Source organism: Pelophylax lessonae (genome assembly GCF_965119305.1).
Source record: "Pelophylax lessonae genome assembly, chromosome: 4".
NCBI classification, from domain to species: domain Eukaryota; kingdom Metazoa; phylum Chordata; class Amphibia; order Anura; family Ranidae; genus Pelophylax; species Pelophylax lessonae.
Window position 1 is genome coordinate 88,095,723 of NC_138771.1, and position 25,919 is coordinate 88,121,641.

The 25,919-nt window shown below is 44.0% G+C and overlaps 1 protein-coding gene across 7 annotated transcripts in view; it reads left to right on the forward strand.

Moving 5' to 3' along the window:
* The window catches only part of DMXL2 (Dmx like 2), a 429,248-nt gene that overhangs the window by 200,034 nt on the left and 203,295 nt on the right, over positions 1 to 25,919 (forward strand). For all 7 annotated transcript variants that reach the window (XM_082252816.1, XM_082252819.1, XM_082252821.1 and 4 more), the window contains exons 16-17: positions 7,066 to 7,185; positions 17,009 to 17,236. In XM_082252816.1, the coding sequence (XP_082108942.1) occupies positions 7,066 to 7,185; positions 17,009 to 17,236 (348 nt within the window). The remainder of the gene's footprint in view (positions 1 to 7,065; positions 7,186 to 17,008; positions 17,237 to 25,919) is intronic.

Below are 25,919 nucleotides of genomic sequence, written 5' to 3' on the forward strand. Positions count from 1 at the left end.
AGTACCAATGCTTTTTTTTTGTATTGCCAGAAGGGCCTAGGAAAGGCCAAGTGGCAACTACTTCCACTGTCTATAGGTGGATTTGCCAAGTCATTGTTCAAGCTTATGGCTTAAAGAGTAAGGTTCTGCCTTTTAAATTAAAAGCGTATTCTACCAGGAGGGTAAGAGTTTCTTGGGCAGTGCATCATCAAGTATCTATGTCTCAGATTTGTAAAGCTGCTACTTGGTCTTCATTCATACATTCACAAGTTTTTATCAAGTGGATGTTAGAGCCCGAGAAGGGGCTCAGTTTTGGTATTAGTGTGTTGCAAGCAGCACTATAAGTTCCTATTGTTCTTTGCCTAGGGGCAGTTATGGGATTCTGTGTCCCCTCCACTCAAGGGCATTGCTTTAGGACATCCCAGATAGTCATTATTACCTGCTCTGTGTCCTTTGATGTACGATAAAGAAAATATGATTTTTCCTACAGCTTACCTGTAAAATCCTTTCCATGTTTTGGAGTGCATCACGGGACACAAAGGTCCCTCCTGTCTTTTTCTGGGATTTTCATTGCTTGCTTCAAAAACGGAGGTTCTTCCTGTATGGGAGGTGTTCTATGGGAGGAACTTCCTGTCTATTGTTTGCCAGTGTCAATTCACCTAAAGGTAGCGTATAACCCATATAGTCATTATTACCTGCTCTGTGTCCTGTGATGTACTCCAAGAAAAGGATTTTTTAGGTAAGCTGTTGGAAAAATCCTATTTTTTTTTTTTGCTAGCGATTCTCATTCTAGTAAAAGTGATTTGAGCAGTTATACAGCTGCTGGATCACTTTTACATGTGAAAGTGATCTGATCTCAGTTTGATCAAATGCTTTGTTGGTCAGAGGAGACAGATGGGGTCTGACAGACTCCAGATCTCTCCATAAAGGGGACCTGTCACAGCCCATATTCATCCCTTGAAGTCGATAAAAAAAAAAATAAAGGTACAGTGTATAGTGTATAAAAAAAAATGAAATTAAATAAAAACCTGGCAAAAGTTCCAACTGTGTTTGCTAACACAAAATGGCTGGAGTTGGGCTTTTATTTACTTATGACTTTAGCTGCAGATTTAAGGCAATGCTTTTAACATTTTTGTAGGAACAAAAGAAATAGTCACACAGTTCACTCACTGATGAGGTAAACTCCACAAAGACTCATTCCAGTGTTAAGGAAGCAGTTGCAAGTCACATACAGCGCATCTGGAAAGTATTCACATCGCTTCACTTTTTCCACATTTTATGTTACAGCCTTATTCCAAAATGGATTAAATTCATTATTTTCCTCAAAATTCTACAAACTATTATGACATAATGACAACGTGAAAGAAGTTTATTTGAATTATTTGCAAATTTATTAAAAAAAAAAAAAAAAAAGAAAATCACATGTACGCAAGTATTCACAGCCTTTGCTATGACACTCAAAATTGAGCTCTGATCATCCTTGAGATGTTTGTACAACTTGATTGGCGTCCACCTGTGGTAAATTCAGTTGATTGGACATGATTTGGAAAGGCACACACCTGTCTATATAAGGTCCCATAGTTAACAGTGCACGTTGGAGCACAAACCAAACCATGAAATCCAAGGAATTGTCTGTAGATCTCGGAGACAGGATTGTATGGAGGCACAGATCTCGGGAAGGGTACACAAAAATGTCTGTAGCATTGAAGGTCCCAATGAGCACAGTGGCCTCCATCATCCATAAATGGAAGAAGTTTGGAATCACAAGGACTCTTCCTAGAGCGGGCCGCCCGGCCAAACTGAGTGATCGGAGGTGAAGGGCCTTTGTCAGGGAGGTGACCAAGACCCCGATGGTCACTCTGACAGAGCTCCAGCATTTCTTTGTGTAGAGAGAAGAGCCTTCCAGAACAACCATCTCTGCAGCACTTTACCAATCAGTCCTGAGTGGCCAGACGGAAGCCAGCTCCTCAGTAAAAGGCACATGGCAGCCCACCTGGAGTTTGCCAAATGCACCTGAAGGACTCTCTAACCATAAGAAATAAAATTCTCTGGTCTTATGAAACAAAGATTGAATTATTTGGCCTGAATGACGAGCGTCATGTTTGGAGGAAACTGGGCCAATGCCATCCCTACAGTGAAGCATGGTGGTGGCAGCATCAAGCTGTGAGGATGTTTTTCAGCAGCAGGAACTGAGAGACTAGTCCGGATCGAGAATTTTTTTTTTTTTAGAAACAAACATAGTTTGCCTCATGGGCCCCTCAAGGACTGATTGACAAATACCAATGTCAAAATGTATAACTTTTATTGAGTAGATATATACACATAAAAATAGTAGTACAACGCATGTCACATCGTATTTGTGGACATGTGTACAGTGCCTTACGAAAGTATTCGGCCCCCTTGAACTTTGCGACCTTTTGCCACATTTCAGGCTTCAAACATAAAGATATAAAACTGGAATTTTTTGTGAAGAATCAACAAGTGGGACGCAATCATGAAGTGGAACAAAATTTATTGGATTTTTCAAACTTTGTTAACAAATAAAAAACTGAAAAATTGGGCGTGCAAAATTATTCAGCCCCTTTACTTTTAGTGCAGCAAACTCTCTCCAGAAGTTCAGAGAGGATCTCTGAATGATCCAATGTTGACCTAAATGACTAATGATGATAAATAGAATCCACCTGTGTGTAATCAAGTCTCCGTATAAATGCACCTGCACTGTAATAGTCTCAGAGGTCCTTTTAAAGCGCATAGAGCATCATGAAGAACAAGAAACACACCAGGCAGGTCTGAGATACTGTTGTGGAGAAGTTTAAAGCCGAATTTGGATACAAAAAGATTTCCCAAGCTTTAAACATCCCAAGGAGCACTGTGCAAGCGATAATATTGAAATGGAAGAAGTATCAGACCACTGCAAATCTACGAAGACCTGGCTGTCCCTCTAAACTTTCAGCTCATACAAGGAGAAGACTGATCAGAGATGCAGCCAAGAGGCCCATGATCACTCTGGATGAACTGCAGAGATCTACAGCTCAGGTGGGAGACTCTGTCCATAGGACAACAATCAGTCGTATACTGCACAAATCTGGCCTTTATGGAAGAGCGGCAAGAAGAAAGCCATTTCTTAAAGATATCCATAAAAAGTGTTGTTTAAAGTTTGCCACAAGCCACCTGGGAGACACACCAAACATGTGGAAGAAGGTGCTCTGGTCAGATGAAACCAAAATCAAACTTTTTGGCAACAATGCAAAACGTTATGTTTGGCGTAAAAGCAACACAGCTCATCACCCTGAACACACCATCCCCACTGTCAAACATGGTGGTGGCAGCATCATGGTTTGGGCCTGCTTTTCTTCAGCAGGGACAGGGAAGATGGTAAAATTGATGGGATGATGGATGGAGCCAAATACAAGACCATTCTGGAAGAAAACCTGATGGAGTCTGCAAAAGACCTGGGACTGGGACGGAGATTCGTCTTCCAACAAGACAACGATACAAAACATAAAGCAAAATCTACAATGGAATGGTTCACAAATAAACATATCCAGGTGTTAGAATGGCCAGGTCAAAGTCCAGACCTGAATCCAATCGTGAATATGTGGAAAGAACTGAAAACTGCTGTTCACAAATGCTCTCCATCCAACCTCACTGAGCTTGAGCTGTTTTGCAAGGAGGAATGGGCAAAAATTTCAGTCTCTCGATGTGCAAAACTGATAGACATACCCCAAGCGACTTACAGCTGTAATCGCAGCAAAAGGTGGCGCTACAAAGTATTAACTTAAGGGGGCTGAATAATTTTGCACGCCCAATTTTTCAGTTTTTATTTATTAAAAAAGTTTGAAATATCCAATAAAGTTCGTTCCACTTCATGATTGTGTCCCACTTGTTGTTAAATCTTCACAAAAAATTACAGTTTTATATCTTTATGTTTGAAGCCTGAAATGTGGCAAAAGGTCAAAGTTCAAGGGGGCCGAATACTTTCGTAAGACACTGTAATTGTATACATACACCAACATCTCATCCAAGTGGAAAAAATGCAAAAAATATATGCTGCTGCTTTACTGATCAGCTAGTGCTGGTATGTGTGGTAGCTAGATAATAGAAGTACTTATCTGCCTGAGGGCGTCACAAAGGCAGTCAATGAATGATGAACAGCTGGTCATGAATGCAGATCAAGTCGAATGAATATCCGATCCTCTGAAGATCAGCATATTGCGGATCCCCCGATGCGATGGAGCACGGCATAACCCAGCCCCATTATCAATATGTTTTTTTGAAATTCCTTTCTCATTACCAGTTCCAATTTATATATTGACTAACATTGTCATATTGAATGATTTGTATGCTGCATATACAAGCTCAATATGTTTCAGCACTATTCAAATAGCAAACATCTTGTACTAAAGGAACTGTCCTAATTGGTTGCAGTCTCTTGCTTGTATAAGCATACATTCCATACAGCTTTTTAATTTATGACACTTATTTTGCACCCAATTATATACATCATCAATATTGCCAAATTTTTCATCTTTTATACAGCAGCTGATCTCTATAGGGCATTAGGTAATATTTACCAGCCCCGGATCCTTGAGACCTGTGTACCATTATTGGTCCATCAGCAAAACCTCTTGCCTGTTATGGCTTTTTTAGTGTTGAGCTCCTTAACAACAAGCTTCAGAATCCATCATCTCTTTTGTTTTTGAGAACTATGATTGGACTACTGAACTAATCCATATTTGGCATGTAAGTACTGTGCTGTGTTATCTAGTATTAGCAGTACAGTATACATGTGTATTACTTTGATATACTTACTCATTGTATGCACTAATATCTACATTTGTCTATATACGTTGTCAAACTTTGTCGTCACCTCTGAAAAAGGACAATACATATACAAGTCCGAAACATGTCAGGTGTCACTCTTTTTGTTAGACAACTTATCCCATTGGATACACCTAGTCCATTGGTTTCAGGCAATTCTACATTGTACATGTTGATGAATGTATATAATTACACATGTCCACAAATACGATGTGACATGCGTTGTACTACTATTTTTATCTGTATATATATCTACTCAATAAAAGTTATACTTTATGACATTGGTATTTGTCAATTAGTCCTTGAGGGGCCCATGAGGCAAACTATGTTTGTTTCTAATTTTTGTAGTATACAGTATGGACATGACAAATCCTTTTTAAGCCTAGAAATCTGGGTCTATCTTTTTATCATTACTAGTCAGGATCGAGGGAAAGATGAATGCAGCAATGTAAAGAGACTTCCTTGATGAAAACCTGCTCCAGAGTGCTCTGTACCTCAGACTGGGGCGAAGGTTCATCTTCCAACAGGACAACGACCCTGAGCCCCCGTTAACACTAAGGCGACCTGTGAGGCGACCTGGTCGCCTCACAGGTCGCCGTAGGTCGCCTTCCATAGGGAAGCTGCGGACCCGTTCTAATAGGAGCGACACAAGTTGCTCCGACTTAGAAAAAGGGTCCGGAGCTTCTTTGGGGCGACCAGGAGGCGACCGCCATAGACTTCAATGTTATGAAGTCCGTGCCGGCCGCTCCGAGGTCGCGGCGCGCTGCTCGCACCGCGATCTCGGAGGTCGCCCCTGGAAGTAGCGTCGCGGTAGTGTGAATGGGGTGTGATTTCACAGCCATGATAACAAAGAAGTGGCTATGGGACAACTCTGTGAATGTCCTTGTGTGGCCCAGCCAGAGCCCAGACTTGAACCCGATTGAACATCTCAAAACGGCTGTGCACCGACGTTGCCCTTCCGAACTAAGGGAGCTTGAGAGGTCCTGCAAAGAAAAATGGGAGAAACTGCCCAAAAATTGGTGTGCTAAGCTCGTAGCCTCATATTTTATAATACTTGAGGCTGTAATTGGTGCCAAAGGTGCTTCAACTCAACTAAGTATTGAGCAAAGGCTGTAAATACTTATGTACATGTGATTTAATTTGTTTTTTATTTTTAATAAATTTGCAAAGATTTCAAACTTCTTTCACGTTGTCATTATGGGGTAATTGTAGAATTTTGAGGAAAAAAATTAGTTTAATCCATTTTGGAATAAGGCTGTAACACAACAAAATGTGGAAAAAGTGAAGCACTGTGAATACTTTCTGGATGCACTGTATGTATCCATTTCTTCAGACTTGGTTAACCACTTTTTTTTGCAGAGAATTGCTGAAAAGCAGAATAAAAAATCTCCCACCTTTTGATTTTTGAAAGTTAATTCCAGCTAAAGGTTTTTAATATTCATATCATTCGTTAAATTGGGTAACTGCTTCCTAAACCACACCCCAATTTCCCAAAAATGCAATGCCAAGTTTTCCTCCTAGCCGTCTGTTTCTCTGCCCCTTCCCATAATCAAAGTAACGGTGTCCCCCCAACATATGGACTTCCCATTATGGAGAATTCTTTAGGGCAATAATACACTTACATCATGAGACAAAACTAGATTATAAAGCATGCATGTAAACCTATAAAACAGAAATATCACTTTAGGAAGTGTGGGCTTTTCAATCCTGTGTAAAGCTTGTAGGTTTTTCTAGCAATATACCTTTGTACTTGTTTTTGCTATGTTTTTTCTGCCCAGCACAAAGTATACCTTATTCGATTTGTTTTTTTTTTGTTGTGGTTTCTGAGAACAGGTCACTTTGTTACACATACTAGTTTACAGACACCCCTTCTCAGGGCTGCGCTGGGGAGTAAAGGTGGTTGATATGAATTTAAAACCACCTTTATCAAGATAAGCCCACAATGCAAATTGCCTCTTGTCCACTCCCTACCTTTAAAGAATAAACTTGGAATGTTCCAACAACACAAACATGTATGTTTGCCTGCCCACTTGACTGTTGTGTTTAATCCTTGGCCACCTTGAGATACTTACTGCAAATAGTTTGAGTTAAAGTAAGGCTTCAATATTTAAGTGCTACAAATTTAGAAAACTAACAAAATAAAAATGTTGGTGATTTAAAATATAATCATTTTTTTCATGTACATAGAATAAAGTACTTTGAATAATGTTAGGTTGTGTTCCCAAATCAGCATTACAAAATTAATGTATTATTGCTTCTTAACAGGTTACCGTCCACCACCCTTTTCAGAAAAGTTCTTCCTTGTTGTCATAGAAAAAGATGCAGACAACCGTTCAGTCCTAAACATGTGGCATCTTCATTTAAAGTCTGTTCAAGCATGTGTTGGTAAGTACCAGCCTAATTAATGCCCAAGGTGGGTGTTTTAGAATCCTCTTCCTTGTTGCTGTGCTCTTTCAATTCCATAGAACTTTGCCCATCTTACTATACTGCCACTGTGGTAAAATAGATATAAAAGGTGTAAGAATTTTCCTTATAGGGGGCTACTGCGGATTAATAGACCCGGGAACTTGCATGCTGAAATTTGCCACCAGGATCCCTGGGATATGTAATAACCAATTGACTGATGCAACTCATTAGACTCTAAACTGAAATTTCTCTTACGTCCTCCAACAGTCGCCGCCCCTCATATAGTCATCACCAATGGGTATTGACTTCCACTCCGCAGGAGTAGCTAGGCATAAGACTAGTTAAAAACAAAAGCATTTAACATAGACACACCCATGGGGGCTGTCCCACTGGTCAATACCCCCCTGCAGTAAGCCATCCCAACTCAGTTTGTCTCTGCCTAGCGTTAGGAGTAGATAGGCTTCCCTGTGCTGGGGCTACAGTCTCAGCCTTCTAATCTTTTCTTATGATTTTTATTTGCAAGTGGGGCTCCCTGATGCGATCCCTGCGGGGGTCTCTTTTATTACACTGCGGGCGCTGTGTGGGTTTGGGGGCCCCTCTCCTGTGTCACTTCTGGGTTTTGGAGGTGCAGACTATGTGTGCGGCGGCCGCAGCGGTTAAAAAACCGCGCGGTCCACCATTTTAGGTGTGGGCAAGCATGTCTGGCTTCACTATGGGCTTGTTAACAGCTTGCTGTGTAGTGGTTTTGGCGCCATCCGACGCCATCTTGTGTGTGGCAGAACGATTGTTCCAAGCACATGTCGGCGGCCATCTTGCCGAATCCTCCCATTACTTCCTATGGGCAGCCATTTTCCCTTAGCCTTGCAGCATATAGTTCAGCCTCTGGTGACCTCACTTCCTTTTCCTCTGGAGCAGCGATCGGTGTGGTAACACTTTGTTGGGCTCTGCAGACTGTCTCTTCCATATTTTTCTGTTTTATTCCTTCTGGCTCAGTTTTGTCCCTTTTGGGGGGTCTGTGTACACAGTGTATCTAGCGGTGGGCTGCGCAGTCAGCAGCGCTCTTAAAGGGCCAGTACTTTTTTTCATGGTGTTTTCTGCAATGGAATCTCAGGACAGCAAATTCCCCCCAGCCTTGGTGGGGGACCCCAGTTCTGCTAAACCCTACCTAATTTGGCCGCTGTGGTGGCGACTTTAATGTCCAAAATGGAGGTGCTGATGGCTGAACGAGCTGCTAGAAAAAGGCCTAGATTATCTTTCTCCTCTGATTCAGATAGTGATGTGGCTGCTGTGGCTGGCGTGCCCTTTTCAGGGTCTCGCTCGTCCCTGGACCCGCTGGGGTCTAAGGGGGAAGTGGAGGGGGGTAGATGATTCTCCCCCGGGGTCGCCTGAAGAACGCACAGCTATGGATGTGTTGATTTCTTCTGTAAAAGAAACACTACATTTGGAGGATGAGCCCAATCCTCCGGGCATTGTGTCCTCCTTTGGTACACATAGGACCCGCAAGTCGGCGCAGGTTTTTCCCTGCCCCGCTGAGTTTTATCACACAGTGAATGAACAATGGCGCAGTTTGAAACGCCCTTTCACGGTGCCTAAACGATTTCAACTGCTCTACCCCTTTGCACCTTCTACGGATTCGCGCTGGTGTGTGGCCCCCCAGGTGGATCACACTGTGGCCGTGTTGAACAAGGCTACTTTGGTTCCCACTGAGGATACCCCGGTTTTCCGGGATCCTACGGACAGGAGGTTGGAGTCTCTTGCCCGCCATGCCTACATGGTGGCGGGTTCCATGCTAAAACCTATTTTTCGCTTCTGTCATGGTGGCTCAGGCGGTGGCAGATTGGACTAAGGTGCTTAGACGCACTCTTGTGTCTGATTCTGCCCCACCTGCTACACTGGACATGGTGGACCAAATTCATCAAGGGGTCATGTATTTGTGCGATGCGGCCTTGAATGAGGCCCCTTTAGCTGCACGCCTGTCTAGTGTCGCGGTACTTAACCGTCGACTGATCTGGCTGAAGAGCTGGTCGGCTGACCAGACGTCACGGAAAATGGTGGCTGACTTTCCCTATGCAGGGTTTCGACTTTTTGGCGAGGCTTTAGATACTTTGGTGAAAGCAGTCACTGGGGGCAAAAGCACTCTGCTGCCCCAAAATCCAAAGAACAAGCCTTTTCGCGGCAAGCGGGGTCCCGCCTTTAGACCCAATCAGGGGTCCCTTTGTGCCTTCAAGCCACAAAACAAGGGCAAGCCTTTCAAGGGCCAAGGTGGTCAGAAAAAGCCCTGGGCGGGCAAGCACAAGTCTGGGCCATGCCGGTGCGGCGGCTCCATCCGCCTCTGCCTGAAGGGACGCCCTCACCCGTTTCAGGGGTGGGGGGGACGTTTGCACGGTTTCCTCCAACCTTGGCTGCTCCGAATTCCGGACAGGTGGGTTCAGGAAATCATTCGATCAGGATACAAGATCGAATTTCTTTCACGGCTGGCGGACAGATTCTTTCCCTCAAATCTTCATTTGACCCCAGGGCGCCTACAGGACCTGCATCAAGCGGTGCAGGACCTCCTCGCCCAGGGGGTGATTGTCCCGGTGCCTCATCGGGACAGGTTTCGGGGTTTTTACTCGAATCTGTTCACTGTGCCCAGAAAGGAGGGCAAGGTGCGTCCGATCCTGGACTTGAAAGCTCTGAACCGCTTTGTGCGCGTTCGAAAGTTCCGTATGGAATCCCTCCGCTCGTTGGTGGTGGCCTCCCTGAGTCCAGGGGAATTCCTGGCCTCTATCGACCTGAAGGATCCATACCTGCACATCCCCATTTTCGAGGGTCATCAGAGGTACCTCCGGTTTGCCATAGCGGAGGACCACTATCAGTTCGTAGCGTTACCTTTCGGTCTCGCTTCGGCTCCAAGGGTCTTTACAAAAGTGCTGGCGCCTGTTCTGGGCCTGTTGAGGGCACAGGGCATTGCGGTCTTGAGATATCTGGATGTTCTCCTGTTATGATCGAGTGTCAGTCAGGGCCTGTTGCGCGATCTGTCGACTACGGTACAGAAGCTCCAGGAGTTCGGTTGGACCATCAACGTTCAGAAGTCGACTTTGTCTCCTTCGACTTTGTCTCCTTCTTCCCTATTTGGGGATGGTTCTGGACAAGCTCCGGACCCTTCAGAACGAGATCAGGTCTCTCAGGGACAAAGAATCTTCGTCGCTCAGGACCTGCATGCGGTGCCTGGGGTTGATGGTGTCAGCATTCGAGGTGATACCGTTTGCTAAGTTTCACACGCGGTCTCTCCAAGCGGAGATCCTGGCCTGGTGGGACAGACTACCTCAGTCCTTGTATCTGAGTGTCTCGTTGAGTTGCCGGACCAGAATGGCTCTTCTGTGGTGGCTTCAGTCCCCGGCTGTGTCGGAAGGAAAATCCTTCCATCCGTTACTGTGGACGGTGATTACCACGGATGCCAGCCTGTCGGGCTGGGGTGGAGTCCTGGGCAACCTGTCTGCCCAGGGCACTTGGTCGGAGGAGGAATTCTCCCTTCCAATCAACATCTTGGAATTGTGAGCGATCAAACTGTGTCTCTCTTCCAGTGGTCGGATCGACTTTGGGGCCGTCCTGTATGGGTACAGACGGACAATGCTACCGCGGTGGCTTACATCAACTACCAAGGGGGCACCAGGAGTGCCCGGATGGCCCGGGAGGTGACCGACATTCTGTCTTGGGCCGAGGCTCATGTCCCGGCGATTTCGCAGTTCACATTCCGGGTGTGGAGAATTGGCAGGCAGATTATCTGAGCCGCCAGACCCTGGATCAGGGGAATGGTCCCTACACCCGGAGGTCTTCCAAATGCTGTGTGCGAAGTGGGGATCCCCGGATGTGGATCTGTTCGCATCTCGGCTTAACCACAAGGTGGAAAGGTTCGTGGCAAGAACGCGCGACCCTCTGGCGGATGCCTCGGATGCGCTGGTGGCCCCTTGGCATCAGTATCGTCTGTATGCCTTTCCTCCGATTCAGTTGTTATCCAGGTTCCTTCGCAGGTGCCTCGGAACCGAACTTGGTGATGCTGGTGGCACCGGACTGGCCACACCGGTCCTGGTACGCGGACATCATTCACCTAGCAGTCGCACCTCCTTGGCGGCTGCCATTGCGAGAAGATCTGCTGTCTCAGGGCCCGATCTTCCATCCTGCTTTACAGTCGCTGACTTTAACGGCCTGGCTGTTGAAAGCCAGGTCCTGAGAGACAGGGGTCTCTCCCCAGAGGTCATTCCTACCTTAATCAAGGCTAGAAAAGCCTCGTCTGGTAAAATTTATTACCGTACCTGGAAAGCTTATTTTGCCTGGTGTGAGTCCAGGGGGTTTTCTCCTCGCTCATACTCGGTGACGAGAGTGTTGGCTTTCCTCCAGTCTGGTGTGGACCAGCCCCTGGCGCTGGCCACGATAAAGGGCCAGGTATCTGCACTGGCGGTTCTTTTTCAACACCCTGTGGCGTCTCATTCCTTGATTCGCACCTTCATTCAAGGTGTGCGACATTTGGCCCCTTCCCAGAGGGAGCCTTTACCTCCATGGGACTTGAACTTGGTTCTGTCCGTGTTACAGCGTTCTCCCTTTGAAAACGTCCGGGAGATATAGTTGCCCCTGCTGTCTAAGAAGGTTGCCTTTTTAGTGGCGATCACTTTGGCTCGCAGGGTGTCTGAGTTGGCGGCGTTGTCTTGCCGCTCTCCTTACCTGGTGGTTCATAAAGATAAGGTGGTCTTGCGACCTAACTCGTCATTTTTTCTTTAAGGTGGTGTCTGACTTCCACCTTAATGAGGACATTGTTTTGCCTTCGCTCTGTGCAAAGCCTAAGCATCCTAAGGAGGTTGCCTTGCATTCCTTGGATGTTGTCCGGGCGATCAAGGTTTACCTGTCGTCCACTGAATCCTTTCGGAAATCGAATTCCCTCTTTGTCCTTCCTGAGGGACCTCGGAAGGGCATGGCTGCGTCTGCTGCGACCATTGCCAAATGGATCAGACAGACGATTGTCCAGGCCTATGCCTTGAAGGAACGGGTTCCACCCTTCCCTGTTAAGGCGCACTCTACTAGATCGATGAGTACGTCCTGGGCCTACCGGCATCAGGCTTAGGTGGCCCAGGTGTGCAAGGCTGCGACTTGGTCGTCGGTGCACACCTTTTCCAAATTCTATAAGATTGATGTTCTGGCATCAGCTGATGCCTCCTTTGGCCGCAAAGTTCTCTGTGCGGCAGTGCCATAGGGGATCCCTGTTTTTTTGTGGGTCCCTGGCTGTTGGGGTTATTTATCCCCTGGGTTATTTGCTTTCCTGGGTTGTTGCTCCTGTTGAGCCTTTTCTGTTGCCCAGCCGGTTCTCTTACTGTGTGTATAAGGTTCCTTTCTCTGATGTGGGTACTGCGTTGCCTTTTATACGGTTGCGTCTCCCACCCCTCATGTCTACACTGCTTTGGGACATCCCATTGGTGATGACTATATGAGGGGCGGCGACTGTCGGAGGACGTAAGAGAAAACTGAATTTTTGTAAAATTCCTTTCTCTGAGTCCTCCGACAGTCGCCGCCCCCGTCCCTCTTTTGGGGTTTTCTTGTACACTTGCTGCTATGCTACCAAACTGAGTTGGGATGACTTACTGCAGGGGGGTATTGACCAGTGGGACAGCCCCCATGGGTGTGTCTATGTTAAATGCTTTTGTTTTTAACTAGTCTAATGCTTAGCTACTCCTGTGGAGTGGAAGTCAATACCCATTGGTGATGACTATATGAGGGGCGGCGACTGTCGGAGGACTCAGAGAAAGTTATTTTACGGTAAGATTTTACAAAAATTCCGTTATTTGTTCTTCAGAAGTTAAACCATTTATACAGTTAATATTTTTGTACTGGTACTGACGTTCCCCTCTTCATAAGTAACAATTTGGAATAAAAATGCTTGAAAACATGTATGCTGTTTCAGTAAACAATGATTTTTTTAAGCTGTTATTTTCTACCCCTAAGCATAAGCAAGTCTGAGCATGCATAGAGTGATCTGCATTCCTGGCATCTGTTAGATACCACAGTGTGCATGCTCAGCATTGGAGTGATGCAGCCAGTCACCTGGGAAACACTGCAGAGTGCGCAAAAATGAAATCCAAATATGCATAGATTCAGATATTGCTGTACATCATCTTTAGGCTGACTTTTTAAAAACTCATTATTCTGGACATTGCGCAAAGAAGTACAATTTAATTCCGTAGTACATTTTCCATGATATAATCAGAAAAGTGCATTTGCAATTGTTACCGCCAAAAAGCTCTAACACAAGACTATTGGATTCCATTATTCAGAAACCAACAGATGATCCACACACATCCTCTAAACGTCAATTTTTTTATCTATCATTTCCTAAGATTAAAGCAGTCTGTGTAAGAATATCACTTATATTGCATACACTATTCCAATAATACAAGTTTCTGATGGGTTTGCTTAAACTTTCTAAGGGGTCATAACGTCCAGAAATTTTCCATGGATTCAGTAATTTGGGGAAGTATGGAGATGTTAGGGTGGATCCCATGTGAGATTATAGAACATGATGAAGATTTTTAAAAAGAGGGACAGGCTGGCTTTGAAATATCAAAAGGAGACACAGACAAAGGTACTGTTTTTTCCAACACTCTGCCAGAGAGCGTGTACTGGTATGGAGAAGAATTAAAAAGAGAAAGGTTGGGCTATATATAGGGTACCTCATCCGTGTCATACATAAATTTACAAACTAGAAGGTTTAGTACTTTACTGGTAACGAGGGATGGACGATACATATTATGATAAAATCGCAATGTTGATTACAAAATCTACAAAAAAATATATATAAAACATGTATAAAACCATGCTTTCATACTAATGTGGGATAATACACGTAACCTATATGAAAATCTACATGTCTTTGCTCTGTGCGCCAGGAGGACGACACCTTTCGCATACTTGCTTCCTTTAGGACCCTTGTATCTTTGCAGCAAAGAAATATATATTATTTTCAAGAAAAAAACATTACATTACATTTGTGAATACATTGGCATATGTCAAAGATCTAGGTATTATGTTGTGTCTCCTATATCAACTCACATGCTTTCTCAGGACAGTTGCACAAGGATGGTGGAAAGAAGATCATGTGAACAACAATGTATATTGTATAAGGCAGTAAGACAGTATATAAGGTGCAATGAGCAAAACCCTATATTTTAAAGAGATAAAAAAGGAAGAGCACTCAATAGCAAATACTAAAAATCAGTATACATGATGGTATATCCCAGCATATGTCATACTTAGATACTAATATATGGCCTATAGACCATAAAGGGCCAACAATATAGGGCTGGTAATTTAGTATCCATACACAAGAAGAGCGAACCTACAATGGTAAAGATATCTAATTAAGCATCAAATACACCTGGCTATAGGCAATTGATGATAGAACACTATAGACAAAAAAGCATAGTTTACCAATCCATTGCCACAGTGTCTTCTATGATCACTAAAAAGGAACCAGTCAGACCCAGTATCCCATGCCACAGACATAAACCAATCCTTAGGTATGACCAATCACAGATGAAAAGCCATCTGCGATAAGGAAATGTTAAAGGGTATATAATATCCATAATCAGATCTAAGATGACCTAAAGAAACGGCTATATGTGCCACATACCAACTGCCCTTTACTCCTGGTACACAATCACAATCCATCCATCAACAATGACAATAAACAACTACAACCTTCTCAGTTCTATAGCCAGATATTGGCTCCAAAACCTGTGACATAATAAACCTGCGCGGGCGCCGTCTGGATACCAATCCAACTAAACACATGTATATAACACTAGCCTCTGCCCCCAACAGCAAGTACGTCCCAGTACAGCTCCCTCCGCTATGGCAGAAGACGCCGGCAACTGATCATCTAATAGAGGTTGAATTAGGTTGGATGCCACCACCTTGCGCCTGCGCAGAATAAAAAACTCCCGCCCATGTGCAGCACGGCGTAACTCGCGCATGCGCAACAGAGTCGGTACTCGGGAACGCAAGAACAATACAACAACAACAGTAATAAACCAGCAAGTCACACCAATACCCCAGCACAATCTACAAAATCAGCGCTGGCTTCTTATGGGTGCCAAACCGTTCACCGCAGTGCCAATATAGCAGGCATCAATGGGGCCCTTAAATTATGGCAAAATAATAACCCACCAAACATAGGAAAGGTTCCTATGTCAACCTCTATTGGACAATCCATTGCCAGTGTCCTCTGCCATAGCGGATGGAGTTGTACTGGGGCATACTTGCCGTTGGGGGGCGGAGGCTAGGGTGATATACATGTCTTTAGTTAGATCGGTATCAAGGCGGTGCCCACGCAGGTTTATTATGTCACAGGTTTTGGTGCTAATATCCGGTTATATAACTAAGAAGGCTGTAGTTGTTTGTTGTCATTGTTGGTGGATGGATTGTAATCGTGGACCAGGAGTAAAGGGCAGTCGGTATGTGGCATATATAGCTGTTTCTTTATGTCATCTTAGATCTGATTATGGATATTATATATCTTTTAACATTTCATTATTGCAGATGGCTTTTCATCTGTGATTGGTCATACCTAAGGATTGGTTTATGTCTGTGGCATGGGATACTGGGTCTGACTGGTTCCTCCTTAGTGATCATAGAAGACACTGTGGCAATGGATTGGTAAACTATGCTTTTTTGTCTATAGGGTTCTATACTTAATTGCCTATAGCCAGGTGTATTTGATGCTTAATATAGATATTTTTGCCATTGTAGGTTTGCTCTTCTTGTGTATGAATATTAAATTACCAGCCCTATATTGTTGGCCCTTTATCTATAGGCCATCTATTACTATGTAAGTGTGACATACCCTGGGATATACCATCCCGTATACTGATTTTTAGTATTGGGTTTTGAGTGCTCATCCTTCTTTATCTCTTTAAAATACAGGGTTTTGCCCATTACACCTTGTATACTGTTTTACTGCCTTATACAATATACATTGTTGTTTGCATGATCTTCTTCCCACCATCCTTGTGCAACTGTCCTGGGACAGCATGAGTTGATATGAGACACAAAATAATACCTAGATCTCTGACATATGCCAATGTATTCACAATTGTAATGTAATGTTTTTTTTTAAAAGATTATATTTCTTTGCTGCCAAGATACAAAGGTCCTGAGAAAGCGTTTATGTGAAATGTGTTAACCTCTTGGAGCACATAGCAAAGACATGTTGATTTTAATATATGTTTCGTGTATTGTCCCACGTTAATATGAAAGCATGATTTTATACATGATATATATATATATAATAATTTTTTTTCCTGTAGATTTTGTAATAAACATTGCGATTTTCTTATGTGATCGTCCTTCCCTCGGTACCAGTAAAGTCCTAAACCTTCTGGAGAAGACCGTAACCATAGAGGAGAAAAAAGTTATTTTGAATGAACGATGCATCAGTCGTAAAATTAAAGCAGATGTTCCATATTACATTTCTTATGTAAGTACCGCTTTTGATAACAGCAGTGTCTTTCCGGATAAAGCTCTGCTCATGCTCCATTATCCTCTATGGCCAGGCCCAGCCCACTTACAGACTTTTAAAAGGATACAGGGAACATTGGTAGAAATACTGCAGTAGTCTTGTGCATACCTGAAAATGTAAGCTTCAATTTCTGATCATCTACAGTATATAGATATCTGCTGCATGGAGGGATTCCTGGATTTTCAGTTAAAGGTCTTTTTGCATTTCTTAATGCACAATTCTTCAATTTATATATTTCTTTTACTCTTTAATTCACAGCCACGCCTGTCGTAACAACCCTATCTGAAAATCTGCTTACCATTCCTGGGCAAATCAATGCAGAGTCATCTCCAGAGACATCTCCTGGCGCCAGCCCCATGACACGCTCCGCATCAATTGCTAATCTTCAGACTGCCAGCAAACTGATTCTGAGTTCCAGGCTTGTTTATAGCCAGCCACTGGATATACCAAGTGGTGTAGAAGTAATAAGGGCAACACCCTCGGCAGGTGAGGTTGCTTCATCACTTTGTTTTTGTTTGTTGGTATTTTTGTGTGAAATATTAGAGAGTCTTAGCTTTAGAAACAAAATATTTGCAATAGTAGGTTTTAGTTTTTTGGTTCTCTGTACTCCGGGTTAGTTCACACCAGAAGGTGGTGCGGGAAACCCATGCTCCATGCGCATTTCCCACACTGTGTTCAAAACAAACTGCAGTTGTGATCTATAGCGGGTATCAATTTTAAGTTAATGACAACCCAAACGCAGATCGAAAAAACACTGTGTGTTTGTCCACACTGGATTGCATGGTACAGAAGTATCATGCGATGTGAGTTTCCAAAAGTAGTACATGCACTGCTTTTGGTGCAGCCCTCCGTGTATTTTGAAGTCATATGTAGGTCATTAAAAGTTAAGGGTATCTAAAAGAAAGAGCAACATTTAAAGCAGTATTAAACCCAAAAGCAAACATTTTATTATATTGCAGCGTACCAATTCCTACATGTGATGGCTGCATTAGGTTTTTTATGCTTTCTTTTGTTTATCTTCATCTGGTAATCCAGCCAGTAAGCCTGTTATTTTTCAAAAGTGCACACTGTCTAGCAGATTGCATCAGTTACAGGGGTGAGTCAAACCATTCACCACTGACAGGGGTTAGGGGTGCGTACAATGATCAGCTTTCATTTACGTGAAACCTTTATCCCAAAAGAAAAAAAAAATGCTTTAATTGCCTATAAAGTGTGTAAACTAGAGTTTAGCTGCAATTTGTTAGTGTATCTAAATCTGCAAGTACATCTAACACTAGTCGTCCCCCCCCCCCCCCCAGACTGACAAATGTTCATGTCCAAATGTGCCCCCTTTGCCCCTTCATCCAGAGTGGGAGCACTGTAATAGAGGAGGTGTGTTACTGACCAGATCACCAGGTGAAAACAGAGGGGGGTAAAGAGCTAATGATTGGTATGTTGGTATATACTGTTATATTTTTGGTTGTTGGTTTGATATGGCTTTAATGTCTTAATCATACACTACAGGACACAGGATGGTGTTCATAAACTTAGGGTTATGCTGCCAACTTCTGGAGATTATAAAACCTGAAAAAGGAGATTAAATACTCAGGAGATTAAATACTGGAAAAGTATTTCCACTCCTAGCAAGCCTCTTTTTTTCTCTCTAATCATCTTCCAGGGCAGCACCTGAGAGATAGGCATCTCCCACCTGAAACACATTAGTCCACTATTATAAAAAAAAGTCAGTCCTACTTTCAGCCTCAGTTTAATTGTGTTTCCTCCGGACCCATGGGAGCTGCAACAGTTTATTTTTTGCAGTCTCTGTGCTATTTGCAGGAGGCTCCCTGACCAGTCTCCCATTCAGCTCGGCACTGGTGTGAGCAGGCCCCCACCTGAGGTTTCACCCTGCTGAGAGGTATGCAACTATCCCCCCAGCTGTCAGGTTGCCAGTGGTATCCCCCCCCCCCCCCCAAAGGCCATACCTGGTTATGGCCCTGAGTTTTTCCAGGCCAGCCACAACAATCTCTCCAGTGGACACGGTTGTACGGGGGGGGGGGGATTTGCAAATGAAAATTAACAGAAAGGCTGACCAATAGGATACCAGGATGGGTTAATACAGGTATGTCCACCAACCTGTATTGGGGCAGCTGGGGGTGGGGCTGGAGCTGGGCAGGAAGCAGTTAAAGGCCCCTATGTTGTGGTTCCTTTTCCGAGACTGACCATGTCAGATGCCTCACCACCCTGCCCTACAGATCCTGCTGGCCAGGACAGCTCCAAGGTAAGCCAGAGCACTCTGGAGTTCCCTCTGTATTTATTCACCAACAAACTGATTTTTCTTTGTTGTGTATGGCGATTGCCTGCCTCACTGGGTCCTTTGTGCTTACTTAGACAAAGACCAGTAGCAAGGCATGCGCCTCTTGCGGTCAAAAGTTCCTTCCAGAATAGAGAAAGCCCCTATGCCAGAAATACATCAATAAAATGTGGCCAAAGAGTCACAGGGGTTCATGAAAGATATGCTTAATTCTTTAAAAAAGGAGATTAAAAGCACATTTGTTTCCCTTCGTACAGCCATAGAAAAACTGGAGGCTCCTGCAAGCTCCAGCCAGGCCAGCACGCCATCTACCAGCATGTCACCCATCCCCTCATGCAGCAGGGATGAAGTGGATCAGGTGGAGCAGGGATCTGAGGCAGATAGCTCGGAATCAAATCACAAAGGCGGCCTTTGCTCGGACTCAGATAATGAGGACACAGCATCAGGGGGTAACACCTATAATTTACTGAGGGCCATTACGGATACACTGGGTATCAAAGAGCAAAAAATCGCAGAGCATTCTCTACATGATAAGATGTACAAAGGTTTACGACCAAAAAAACCTAGAACATTCCCGGTACATGAGTCCCTAAAAAAAACATGTTTAAAAAAGAATGGACAGAACTGGAAAAGAAGCTCTTTACCCCAGCTGCAATTAAACGCAGGTATCTGTTCACAGAGGAGGATACTAAACCCTGGGCCAAATGCCCCAAGGTAGATACCTCGCTCGCCAGAATCGCTAACAAACCTGACTTTTGACGACTCCGGAACTCTTAGTGATCCTATGGATAAAAAGATAGAAGCGCTTCTAAGAAGCCGCAGCTGCAAATCTCAATCCAGGCATAGCCTCCACCTGCACGGCCAGGACCCTATTGGTCTGGCTGACACAGCTGCAAGAACTGCTAGAGGGAGACACCCCAAGAGAGGAACTGGTAAAAACCAGAGTGGCAGCTTTCCTGGTGGGTGCATCAGCAGAGTCCTTAAGGATATCAGCCAGAACCACTGGCCTAATTAATTCAGATAGGAGAAGCCTGTGGCTGAAGTCATGAGAGGGAGACATCTCCTCCAAAAACAGATTTTGCGGCACCCCTTTCAGGGGCGATTTACTGTTCAGACCTGACCTAGAAAAGGTATTGGTTAGAACCGCAGGCAAAAACAAGGGATTTACCCAAACCAAAAAGAGTAAGGGAAAAACACCCTTTCCCCAATCCAGAGGATTCGATAAGACGGGTCCAAAAAAGCGCTGGACACAACAAAACAAATCTGGCAAGGAGGAGTTCCATCCCAAAGAAAAACTGGGCAGGGAGAAGGGGGGAGCTCCTCGCCTCCAGGGGAGGAAATCCGGGAAACCGCAGTTTTTCCTTGGCCCGGTAGCAGTAGGTTACTTGATAGGGTTTTCCTCTCGCCCCCCCCCCCCCCCCCCTCCGACCAAGTACCTGAGAATGTTCCTAGCCACGGTGGATCGGCAGGAAGCGCATCCACATGTACTGATAGAAAAAAGCTAATTAAGATACCTAAGATTTGTGGTGCTAAGGCCAGCTTCCCCTCCTCATTTTCCATACATAGCTCTGCCGGTTGGAATCTTGTCAGTACCCAGGATCTGCTCACAGCTAAGCTTCAAAGCCCTATAATAGCTAAGACAGCTAATTATAGGGCCAGGGCCAGACGAGCTGCTATTCTGTGAATCAGTAGGTGAACAAAATGCCAATCTTCAAAAAAGCATATCTTGCTTGCAGGAGCTGAGCATTGATGAAGTAAAGCTGCTACTATCTCTGAGACCCCATACAGACGTGAGCCAGAAAGGATCTTGCTTCAGTCACTTAAGGAACCTTGGCATACAGCCTCATCTAATACTTCCAGGCATACAGAACTTCCTGTCGCAAGGGTGGATCAGCCACCCGAGCCACGAGGGTTTGAAGTATTCGGCCTGGTGCCTGAAAGGACAAGGTTGCAGAACAAAGATCTGTCTAACAGGGTGATTGACCCCATCTTAGCTAGCAGAAAACCGGTGACTAGAGCCAATTTTGAGAAAGTGAGAAAAAAGTTTGTCTTCTGATACGAGAACAAAGGAAACCCCGTCAAGGGGGCTATATCGGCAATCTCAGATTTTTTTGCAGGAAGGAGCGGACAAGGGCTTTTCTTATAACACTTTGAAGGTTCAAGTGGCAGCCCTATCTTCCCACCTAGATATTAGGCTGGCGGAAGACACTCATAAAAAGATTCCTTCTCTCATTAAGGAAAGCCACACCCATGAAATGCAGCAGAGCTCAACATGGGACCTTGCCACGGTACTCAAGGGATTCCTCCTGGCACCCTTTGAACCACTGGAGAATAGTTCAGATAAATACCTTACACCAAATACAGTACTCCAGGTGGCATTTGTATTAGCAAGAAGAGTCAGCGAAATTCAGGCTCTATCCATGATAGAACCTTACTGTTTAATTTTGTCAGATAAAATTATTCTCACACCTGACCCTTCTTTTCTACCAAAAGTCTCTTCAACCTTCCACAGAACTCAGGAGGTGGTTATTTCCTCCCTTCCAAATTGTATGGATAGTAGGAAAAGAGTCACTTATAACAAGCTGGATGTAAGAAAGATCCTGATAGCTTACCTCGAAAGAACTAAAGTGTGGCGAAACAACCACGCTATTCATCCTTCATGCAGGAGTGAATAAAGGGAAGTTGGCTTCCAAAAGTACGATAGCCAGATGGATAAAGCTTGCTATTCAAACAGCTTACCAAGCACTAAACCTCACCCCGCCGAGCAGTGTCACAGCCCACTCAACCAGAGCTTGGGCATCATCAAGTTCAGAAAGAGCCGGGGCAACACCGGAGCAGATCTGCAGGGCAGCAACCTGATCGAGTTTCAATACCTTTGCAAGGCATTACCGTATCGACCAGCTGTCCAGCCAAGACCAGATTTTTGGTCGCAAGGTGCTACAGACTTTTTCCGCTCCCTAGTAAGTATTGCTTGAGACATCCTCTCAGGTTCTGCCCTGGAAGACGATTAGAGAAAACAGAGTTGGGTACCTGGTAACTGTTTTTCTAAGATGTCTTCCTGGGCAGCATCCGTTCCTGCCCTATACAACATTATAAAACGGGCTTTGAAGATTCAGTGAGCTTACTGAGGGGTCCTTCAGTACTTTGATATTACTGAGGCTGAAGGTATGACTGACTTTTTTTGTAATGGTGGACGAATGTTTCCTGTTTCAGGTAGGAGGAGCCTATCTCTCAGGTGCTGCCTTGGAAGACTCCCTAGAAAAAAAGTTACCAGGTACCTAACTTTTTTCTAGTGTCTTTAGACAACCATATTCTCTCAGCTTTGAGAGAAGCAAATCTTTTTTACTTTTTGTAAAGATCCTTTAGTCTTCTAGCAAGTTTCTCCAGTTGTTGCAGAGACCCCAGGAATCATTTTGCAGCTTTCCAGATTTACCGATCCCTGGCCTGTTCTCACACCCTGTTGGGAATAAGACACCAAAGGTGTAAAAAGGTGTGTCAAACTGCGCTAACAAATAAAAATAAATACTGTGAAAGTGGAAATAGCAGCTAGCACTCCAACTGACATAGATTGTGACAAGATAAAATATATAAACAGTGCAGCGCTATCAAAACAGATGAATCAAAAATAGTAATACATATACAAAATAAATTGTTCTATATAAAACAAAAAGTTAGGGGTAAGTGAAAACTTAAACTTATATGAAAGTATTGAAAAATCCACAAACCACTCCAGAAAGTTATGCCAAGGAATCCCAATTCATGGACGGATATAAAGGGATAAACCAAGGGACAACATAGTGTAAAACCGTTTGGATGGTTTCTATATGAATTGGGATTTTTGGCATAACTTTCTGGAGCGGTTTGTGGATTTTTTCACCTGGTCTCAGTCTGTGATCCAGAGATGCTGTAGAAGTTCCCATGATTCGGTGCTGTGGACATCTTCACATTCAGCCTGTATGACCCACTTACTGTATAGTAACTTGGGTCCATACCATCTGGTGAGCACATTTGAAATATCTGTGGTGTGGGACCTTTTTCTTCAAGTCACTATTTTCACGTGGATTTATTTGGGCTTTTTTTCACCTGCACTTTTTTCACTTACCCCTTAACTTTTTGTTTTATATATAACAATTTATTTTGTATATGTATTATTATTTTTGGTTCATCTGTTTTGATAGCGCTGTACTGTTTATATATTTTAGCCTGTAATGTGCCCTATGCGCTGGACCCTGTGTTTGACGGCAACTCCTTGGTACCAATAGTTCAGCCTGAGTAGAAACCACAGAGTGCATTACAGGTTCAGGCCCATGGTTCACACTTTAAAGGTCCCCTGCCCATGAAAAATCCTGAAGGCATGTGCCCATTGCGAGGGAGAAGCCTGGGGGAAAATCGGTCTATATGGGATCGGTTGGTTTTACTTGCTAACCTATCGGGTCGGGTGAGGTGTACAGCAGCCAGGCTATCTCTTTCCAATTCTGCTATATGGAGTAGGGTTTCAATAGCCATATTGAGTGGGGCTCTCTAGCTTTTATTGGGGAGCTCTGGGGTTAAAGCTGGCTGCAACATATATGCACACATCCCTGGTTTAAATTGTGCCCTATTTTCTGCTGTATAGGCCAAGCATCCTACTGGATCTGTGCAACCTCCTTTTCCCTGGTAATTCTGCACAGGTGCGCACCATTTTTCACACACTGCAGAATGTCTTTGGGCTTAAAGCTGGCTGCAACATATATTCCCAGTAGCAGTGGGTGGCACATATTCTTGGTTTAAATTGTGCCCTATTTTCTGCTGTACAGGCCAAGCATCCTACTGGATCTGTGCAACCTCCTGCACAGGTGCGCACCATTCCCCCCCCCCCCCCCCTGCAGAATGTCTTTGGGCTCCCTGCTCCCTTTAGTGACATGATTTATTTGGCTACTAATAATTTCTGCTCTACAGATGTTGTGAGTACCCATAGAGGCAAAGCTTTCTGCTTGTATGGTAATGGTGGATCATAAGCTCCGAAGTTAGCAGTACTGTGGGACTGGCTGGCTTAAGATCCACCCACAACACCAGGAGGGCTTGCAGTGTATCCTTAAAGGAACCTGATGTCATAAGCTCAGATTACTGTCACTTACCGGAGTTGCAACACTCATCTGCATCTTCCTTTAACCTCTTATGGCCATCCCCTCTGTTCCTTAACCACTCCTAATTGCTTGCCAAAAACCAAGTCTCAAAGAGTGGGTGGGGGTTACAGGAGTGTGTGCACTAGGTATGGCCCTAATAATATTTTGTCAGTGTCCAATCACCTGAAGGTAATTTGCATATTAACCCATGGTCTATGACTACTGCTCTTTATCATGTACCATATTCCAAGATGAGGAATTTACTTGTAAGCCAAAATTTACCTTTTTGTTATTCTAATATAATCTTGAAAAATCTTACTTGCGAATGTTGATTGCTCCCCTGTCTGCTGGCCATTTGTTTCCACAGCTTCCTGGGTTCCCTGCATGCTTTGCAGCTTCTCTGCTGTTTACTCTTGGTTTCTAAGGACTAGTACATATCCCATGGTACTTGTATAGTAATTCATATACTCCGCCTCCTGAAACTCCTCCTCTCAGCACCTCTGTAGTTCAGACATGCCATGGCCCCTGAGGAGACAATTCGCGATGATCCCTCATGAACTGACCATTCCTCTAAACATCAACCCACTATACCACGTGAATATATCGACAGTGACATTATCAATCTTTCGACATACCAACTAACACCATACAAAAAATCGCTTCTACGTAAGGGCCTTTAGTTTCTGCCCCGATACGAATTTCAACATATTTGAAGTAAAAAAAAGATTTGAACCTCTTTGCGTGCAAGCTGCTCCTTTTCATAAAAAATCAAACAAGTTTCCTTCTCTTAACCAAAATACCAACTTAGCTGCTTTTGTAATGCTGACCTCCGCTGAAATTGAAAGATTAAAACCCTTGCGGTCCCTCTCGAACTTTAATTTCCAAGAGAAACTTGCCCTTGATACCCTATCCAAACAGTTTCACCTTACCATTAAGCCTTCGGACAAGGCGGAAATATTGTGGTGATGTCTAATGATCAGTATAAAAATATGTGCCAGCGAATTCTGGATAATACCAATTTGTACAAAAAAATTTCTAGACAGACAATTGACACATTTTATACTGAATTTTATACCTTGGTCGACAATGCCTATTTAACTAACATCTTGGACAAACCCACTTGGGAATTCATCAGGATTAAATACCCCAAGGTTCCAACTTTCTATAGCCTCCCCATGGTACATAAAAACACCCATTATCCCCCCGGGAGACCCATAGTGTCGGGAAAAGGCAACATTACTGAAAATTTGAGCAAATACATCGACAATAAACGATCTCCTTTTGTCCAAAGCCTACCCTCTTACATAAAGGACACTATCCATCTTCTTCAGATACTTGAAGACTTGTACGTACCCACGGATGCCCTGCTGGTGGCAATTGATGTGGAAGCTTTAAATAGCTCCATTCCCCACCAGCAGGGCATCCGGGCTGTTAGTCAAGTCCTAACACAATCCAACTACGACCCACCACCAATACACAACTTTATCCTACAAGCCCTAGAATACATTTTGACGCACAATGTTTTTTCTTTTTATGGCTCCCACTTTCTCCAGGTACAGGGCGTTGCGATGGGGACTTGCTGTGCCCCATCGTACGCCAACCTGTACCTGGGGGAATGGGAGAGTTAATTTCTGTCAGATGAACATTGGTCTCAAATTACGTGTCACATACTTTCCTGGCATTGTTACATCGACGATGTACTGAGGGTTTGGACGGGCACCAAAGAAACATTGCTGAATTGTATCAAACATATGAACATCAATGCATACAACTT